This window comes from Morone saxatilis, unplaced genomic scaffold (assembly GCF_004916995.1).
Source record: "Morone saxatilis isolate NCDOM2014 unplaced genomic scaffold, NCSU_SB_2.0 Contig8, whole genome shotgun sequence".
Classification (NCBI taxonomy): domain Eukaryota; kingdom Metazoa; phylum Chordata; class Actinopteri; family Moronidae; genus Morone; species Morone saxatilis.
In genome coordinates, this window is record NW_023340257.1 from 6,301,810 (window position 1) to 6,309,406 (window position 7,597).

At 40.7% G+C, this 7,597-nt stretch overlaps 1 protein-coding gene across 3 annotated transcripts in view; it reads left to right on the forward strand.

Annotated features, from left to right (window-relative positions):
• The first annotated feature begins 773 nt into the window (after positions 1-773).
• Positions 774-7,597, forward strand: part of pnkp (polynucleotide kinase 3'-phosphatase) — an 8,394-nt gene continuing 1,570 nt past the window's right edge. Inside the window, exons 1-14 of one of the 3 annotated variants that reach the window (XR_004797462.1) lie at positions 774-1,100; positions 1,960-2,006; positions 2,288-2,566; positions 2,735-3,040; positions 3,847-3,926; positions 4,059-4,116; positions 4,261-4,368; positions 4,457-4,528; positions 4,732-4,780; positions 5,154-5,224; positions 5,505-5,597; positions 5,700-5,768; positions 5,881-5,942; positions 7,049-7,158. Coding sequence is in view for 2 of the 3 variants with exons in the window: in XM_035680571.1 (XP_035536464.1) it covers positions 980-1,100; positions 1,960-2,006; positions 2,288-2,566; positions 2,735-3,040; positions 3,847-3,926; positions 4,059-4,116; positions 4,261-4,368; positions 4,457-4,528; positions 4,732-4,780; positions 5,154-5,224; positions 5,505-5,597; positions 5,700-5,796; positions 5,881-5,942; positions 7,049-7,158 (1,553 nt within the window). In the remaining variant the exon portion in view is untranslated. Of the gene's footprint in view, positions 1,101-1,959; positions 2,007-2,287; positions 2,567-2,734; positions 3,041-3,846; positions 3,927-4,058; positions 4,117-4,260; positions 4,369-4,456; positions 4,529-4,731; positions 4,781-5,153; positions 5,225-5,504; positions 5,598-5,699; positions 5,797-5,880; positions 5,943-7,048; positions 7,159-7,597 lie in introns of all 3 variants that reach the window. The other 2 variants (XM_035680571.1, XM_035680572.1) reach the window with 2 other exon arrangements.

Consider the following 7,597-nt stretch of genomic DNA (forward strand, 5'->3'; position numbering starts at 1 on the left):
TTTACACTTTTTTCCTTTAACATTAAATGATAAACAGATTAACTTAAAAAGTGAATAGATTAATCAACAATAACAACAAACTCATGGGTTGCACCTCTAAACTTTAAATGTATCATGTTACGGTTGTAAACAACACCCCAATGACTCTGTCAATCAACACAGACACAGAAATAGTGAAAAACAATGTGTGAGTGTTAACATGAAGCCTATGCCCTACTGCAATATGTTTTAACCTTCTTCTATTATGCCTCTAAAATAAACTAACCTAAATACATAAAGAAAAGGCTTTATGCAACCAACTAGCCTACATGACTAAGAAATCCCGGTCATCCTGTTATGGAGAAAATGAGGATACAGTTCATTCATCAAACATCTGACGTTTATATCATTGGGCAGTAAATAAAACAGAAAGATGAGCAGACCCAACCCGGTTGTAGTTAGATGGAGGATTTAACATCTTGTCCTGTTTCTCCTTTGTGTTTTGATATTAGTTTTTTCCCCCCACTCTTGTCTCTTGTCCGATTGAAGGAGGGACGTTAAATAAAGTCTGCGCAACATTCAAAACTCCTACAAATGTACAATAAATAACATTTTTGTTCAATTGCCAATAACGAAATGAATGAAAAGGACCAACTTTACCACGCAGACTTGGCCTTCCGTGACAATACAAAGAGAAAATACAGTGTACTGTATGTCGTTGATACCCGGAAAAGTAGAAGTCATGAGCGGAACCTTCAAGGCGCTCACGTTTCAAGACGAGCGTATTTTGTCTGGTGGACCGTAGCTACACTGCAAAACAAGCCCTGTCCTCCTGTTCGGTTTACTTCAACAACCAGCTCAGATACAACAAAGAAGTTGTGGTAAAAGTAGCACCGTGACATAGTCGAAGTACACGGCGCGGCCACGGTGCGTTATTCGTGTGTTTCGGTTCATAGTTTAATGAAACGAGTCGTTCACAAAGAGAGGCAGTCTCGCTCAAATGTCTTGTACTCTGGTGGGCGCCTCTGGAGCTCGGGTCTCTCTGGAGGACGGCCGAGCGGTGATTCTGGGCCGGGGTCCGGACACCGGCGTCGCCGACAAGAAATGCTCGCGGCACCAGGGTGAGGAAACGTGCGACACAGAGACAGGGACCGTGCCTGTCGTGACGCTGCACGTGTGGGTCTTTTGTTGTCGAATTTCCCACGAGACCCTTCTAGTGTGCACAATTATATACGCACGCTATTTGGCTCGTGCTCCGGTTTCAAACGCACACACATTAAAATACATTCATTCACAAGTCCGTAGGTAATTGTATACATGCAAGGCCCTGGTGGTTTTGTGTCAGTGTTGGCAGCACTTAAAGCACTTTATTGGAGTGAGTTGCGAAGTGGGATTTAAAAATCAACCATTCCTGCTTGTTTGATGGACTGGTCCACTGCTACAGCGTGGGTTCCTCTGTTTCTTATAGGCTTCTACCTCCTATAACTCTCACAGAGCAAGAAATATGAATGGGTCACATGGATCCAATAACACATTTAGGGCATCATAATAGATAGATAACAGACAGATAATCAATTGACAACAACTATATTAATAATTGGATCATTGTTTGAGTCAAATGAAAGAATTTGCATTTCAGCCTTCTTGAATATGTATTATAGAAATTGAATATTGGGTTTTGAACTGTTGGTCGACCAAAACAAGCAACTTGGAGATCTCACATAGTAGCCGCAGTAGTTCTATGATAAAGGGCTGATATGTAGTTTCTCTATTAGTCATCTGCTTAAAACAGTGAACCATTTAGGAAAGCCTAAGCTGACCCATGCAAGCTGCTTGTTTTTGCATGTTTACATAGCATTAGTTAGTTTCTTATCAGAATTGTTTTATTAGATTAGTCAACTAATCGTACAGCTCTAAATTAATATTGACGTGTGTGCATGTGAGTATACATGATGGTAGTACTCTGTGTGTTTCTTTCAGTGAAGGTGGTGGCTTGCTATGCAGACCAGGATGTGGTTGTTACTCAGGTATGAAAACAAACACTGCAGCCCGGCCCAGTGTCATAAATTATAATTCAGTTATAAACTGTGAAACTCTCAGACTAGAAAACCCCCATTGGCTTCATTCACTGTACAAACACAAGAGAAAGAAATATGTGGCACCACACAATCAAAACATCTGTTTCTGACCACCTGATGACAGCGCACTTCTCTCTTTACTGCCTAGACCCACCGTGGTTATCCTCCTATGAACTAACTGTAACAGTGCTGCAGTCCAATGTCCATTCTTGGCCTATTTTCTTCCACAGCTGGGTCCAAATCCCAGTTTCCTGGATGGTGAGAAGCTGGGGCGGGGCCAGTCTGGTAGACTCACCCATGGAGGCACCCTCTACATGGTTAACCAGAACCATCCATTTAAACTGCACTTTTCCCTGAGCTCAAAGGGCGCTGCGTCCAGCGCTGCACAGAAAGGACTAAAAGCTGCAGATAAGACAAAGGGGGGGAGAAACGAGAAAGAAAAAGTGGCACAGTCGAGTCCAAATCCCAAGCGCAGTATCAAGGATTTCTTTTCTACCTCTCCTATTAAGGTAACACATCTGGAACTGTTTGTTCATTGTGTTGAAACCTGTTTGCTGTATTAGTTCATGCTTTGTATTTGCTTATTACTTTAATGTTACAACAAGGATCATATTCATCAAGAGAACTTGAAATTGAACAGCTGAAATTGTAAATGTATTTTTTATTTTTATATTTAGTCATCGAAAAGACGACTGAGCCCAGATAGGGGGCACCCCGAGGTGAAGCGCCAAAGAAGAGGTGAGGAGGCCTCAGATAGACGTATAAAGGAGGAGGAGGAGGAGGAGGAGGAGAGACTGGCAGAGGAGAAGCTCAAGCAGCTGCAGGAGTTGGCAGAGAAGTCTATGACAGAGAGTAGTAACACGACCCAGCCCTCATCCTCTGCATCGTCTGTGTCGTCTTCAAAGGGCTGTCTAAAGAGCAGCTGGCAGCAGATAGGCAACCTGTTGCTTTACACTGCTGCTGGTGTCAGAGGCAGCAACAAGGTGGGAGCCGTTTACAAGGCTTTATTTATTCATTTGTTTTAGTGGTCGAGGTCAGAGAATTGTTTAAAAAAAATGCTTGGTGCATTTTTTACTATTTTCTGGTATTTTACATACCAAATGATGAATCGAGTAATCAAGAAAATAATCAGCAGATTAATTATGAAAATAAATGTGGTTGCAGATTTCATTTCTGTCGTTGAGTTTGGTTGCACATCATCTCAAACCACAGGAAGTGAGAAGTTAAAACGGTCTTCTAAACAGCAGTGATAAGCTCTTCTCTGACAATGTCAGATCATTTTTCACTTTTGTTAATGTGTTTTATTTTGACGTAAACACAAAAGTGCTGTATAGGGCTTTATTGATGCTGCTGGTATTGTTATCTCATAGGAGGGCCACTTCAACATTTAAGTACTATAAGAAGGTGCAATATTCTGAAAACTAAATACTAACATCATAATTAACATATCAGCATTTTATATTGTCTTTGTTGTTGGCAGGCAAACAAGCTTTTCTATTATCTATATATATTTTTTTTAATTGTATTGGGGTAGTTTAAATTAATATGAAACAACAAAAATAATTCAAAGAATACTAATCTTGTGTGCTGGATTATGTCTCAGGCCGGAGGGAGGGGGATGGAGGGCTGGAAATGGCCCTCCAGCCGGAGGTTTGACATACATGAAATCTTGAAAAAAGTTCAAGTGTTTCAAACTATGAACACTCTAGAGGTGTTAAAGGAAGGGAAAACCACCCCTGAAGTTATTAATGTGGTGAGATCACACATTTCCTCTTTTCCTCCTCTCCAGATCGCTGGGTTCGACATTGATGGCTGCATCATCACCACCAAATCTGGCAAAGTCTTTCCCACCGCACCAGATGACTGGAGGTATGTCTGCACTCCAAAACTAAGATAATAAATGAAATGGCTGTCTCTGTTTCCAGCTCATTGGCTTGTATTGATTACTTTTTATATCTCCACAGTCTGTTATAATTGTCAGTCACTGTGTTTAATCACCAGGATTTTGTACCCTGAGATTCAGCCAAGACTGGCCAGCTTGCTCAGAAAAGGATACAAGGTGGGAGGAACCTAAATGCAACAGTTGCTAAACATATCTAGTGAAAGTTTCTAGATTAAAGCCAGTGAAATATTATTGGATCTTATGTACTCTGGAAGTGTTTGTCATTGGATTTCCCCATCTACCCTCGCTCTCTTCCTGCAGGTGGTATTCTTTACCAACCAGATGGGGATCGCTAAAGGCAAACTGAGACCGGAAGTCTTCAAGTCTAAAGTGGAGGATATCCTCACCAAGCTGCAGCTACCTGTGCAGGTTGGTCATATTGTACATTCTCCCATTTTCTCTCCTATTTACTGAACAAAAGGCTAATATTTGTTTCCTCTCCTGGTCTGTGTCTCAGGTGTTTGTAGCAACCGGTCCGGGTATCTACAGGAAACCAGTAATGGGAATGTGGAATCACTTGTGTGAGAAGGTACCTGAACACACACACACACACCCCCCCAATATTTTTTAAGAGCCACACCTCATATACCACACCAAAGAAGATGTATACTAATTAAGCTGAGTCATAGGAGTCTCCCTTTTATCATTCCTCACAGCATTAGTCAGGCAGGTTTGACAATAAACAGTGGCTGTAGTTTTAACTGTAAGTGTGCATGTGTGTTTCTTGCTCAGGCAAATGATGGTGTGACTGTTGACCACACACAGAGTTTTTATGTTGGAGGTGAGTTAACTTGGATATGAATTGGTGTGGCATATGTTTTGCCACACACACACACACACACACACAATCTACACTCTACACTCTGAAAACCATCCCATGTTGAATCTTATTTCCTTAAACCCAAAAATAAACTAAAATCCTAACCATGATCAGTCCTTAACTACCTGATATCTCCCAAAACCCTAATCCTTAATGCTTGACCTAAACCTAACCCAAGCCAGAAATGAACCAGAATTAACCTCTTCATAGTGCAAAATGCAATAAAATAAATCTTCCTTTTACTTTAAGAACATTCGATCCCCATAGAGACAGAATTATGAGAGTACACACAGACATACACACACACAGCTATTGACTTTACCTCTGTGCACAGATGCTGCAGGTAGGCCAGAGAATTGGGCTCCAGGGAAGAAGAAGAAGGATTTCTCCTGCAGTGATCGACTGGTAAGACCTAAGAGTTTGCTTTTGATTTAGGTCATTTATTTATTTATTTTAACCCTTTGTGCCATTCCTCCTCCTCACTCTCCTCCTCCTCCTGCCGTGACTTGTTTTGTATGCTAATTTGTGGGAAGTATTGTTCTTATATGTCATCTTAAATGTCATTTAATACGTAATACCATAACTCGATGTTTCTTAATGATACCCTTTAAGAGGAAAAGGAGCACAAATCTGGTGAAATATGAGCATTGTGTACCAGTTACTGTCTTTTTTCTTGTTTTTGTAGTTTGCTCTGAACATTGGGTTGCAGTTCCATACCCCAGAGGAGTATTTCCTCGGCTGGAAGAGCGCCCCATACAGTCTGCCTAATTTTGACCCTGTGAGTACAATGCACACACTGGCTCTACTGAAATGGTTTAAGAACACATTTGTGGGCTTGGTCTGCACTGTTGTTCATGTGTTTCTTTATCTGGACGTCTAGAGGAAGATTGACAGCACTGCAAAACTTTTCGACCCGCCGTCTGCTTCTCTCACCTCCAGCCAGATAGAAGTAATTGTCGCCGTGGGTTTCCCTGCATGTAAGACACAATAGACGGTATATCACCTTTTCTGAGCTCCCCGCCCAACACCACCATTCTGATCTTGTTCTCTCTTCTCCACAGCGGGTAAATCCACATTCTTCCACACCCACATCATTCCAAAAGGTTATGTGTACGTCAACAGGGTGAGTGGAGTTTTGTGAACAGGGCTCAGTCAACAAGGCTTCAGTACTGCCCCAGTGCTGAAAGCACCAAGAACATTTGGTTTTATGTACAACAAGATGTTAACTATGGAAGCCCTGAGAGGCAAGTGAGAAAATCCTTTTCTTTAATACTTATTTCCGCTACAAGAGACTGAGGTGCACCACTCCCCTATGTTCTAAATGCTTCTTCCAGGTTAGTTTTTAATTGGTAAAAACAAGGTCCATATATTGTGTATTTGCAAGTAATTACTGTCATTTCTTTTTTTTTGGCTAGAAATGTATTTTGACAGTAATATTTTCAATATGTCTTATTCTGTAATGGAGCCACCCAACAAAATAAGTGTTCTTATACAACCAGAGTGACAATGAAACTCTTGAATCTTTTTTCATGGGTGAAAATAAAAGTTACTTGGAAAAAATTTTTTTTTTACAAAGCAAGAAAAAAAAAAATAAGAACAATAATAAAAAGATTATCTCAGCAAAATACTTTCTTTTTACCTGTCAAGTCATTAACAGAAGAGAAAAAAAAAGTTCAGACTTCGGAAATTGATCACCAGAATTTTATTTCTCACTTGCCTCTCAGGGCCTCCATAGTTAAAGGACCAGTGTGTAGGATTTAGTGGCATCTAGTGGTGAAATTGCAGATTGCAACCATTGGAATACACACCTTCCAAGCACATAGGACAAACTACGGTGGTCGTGAAACTTGACACAAAAAGTGCCAAAAGCCCTGTCTAGAGCGAGTGGTTTGCCTGGTCTGGGCTAGTGTACAAATAAGGGAAAACATGACGTATGGCTTATCCCTCTGTAGATAAAACCAGCTCAGTCTAAGGTAATCTTAATTTCAGGTGATTATAAAGATTACACACTGGACCTTTAACTGCCAAAATTAAGACATTTTTTTCTTGATGTTACACTGCTTTCCTATTTGATAAGTGGATTAGTATGGTATTATTGTAATAATGATGACAACCACCAACAGGATGAAGATAACTGTGTTTTTGTTAATATACAAATTGGCCTAATTTTTTGTTAAAGCCTTTCCTGACACACTGTGATCAATCTTGCTTGTGTCGTTTTTGTGTCAGGATACACTCGGATCATGGCAAAGCTGTGTGTCGGCATGTGAGCGCGCTCTGAAAGAGGGCCGCAGCGTCGCCGTCGACAACACCAACCCTGACCCAGAGTCTCGCAAACGGTAAACTACAACAGTATCAGTACGTTCTGTGTAGATGCACGTCTGTGTATATATTCTCAGAATCCACCTCACTGGCATACACCTTTTGTGCAAACAAGCAAGAGTCATACACAGATGAAGAATAATTATACACAGACAGGTGAGTATATTTGCAGGCAGGGTGGAGATGTTTAGTCAATACACTAAGCTCTGATTTTAGCCACTTGTCTGATGGTTGATGTGTTTTGGGATTGTGGCACTGTACCAAGAATGACATAGTAACTCAAAACTATTTATAGACCAAACGCCTGGCAGGAATGACTGAGTGTCACGTCAGAATTAATTCAGTATAATAGATTGCTAAAAAGGTTAGTCTCCAACATTGAGGAGGATTTATTGGCAGAAATGGAATATAATATTCTTACATATGTTTTCATTAGTGTATAATCACCTGTAAACA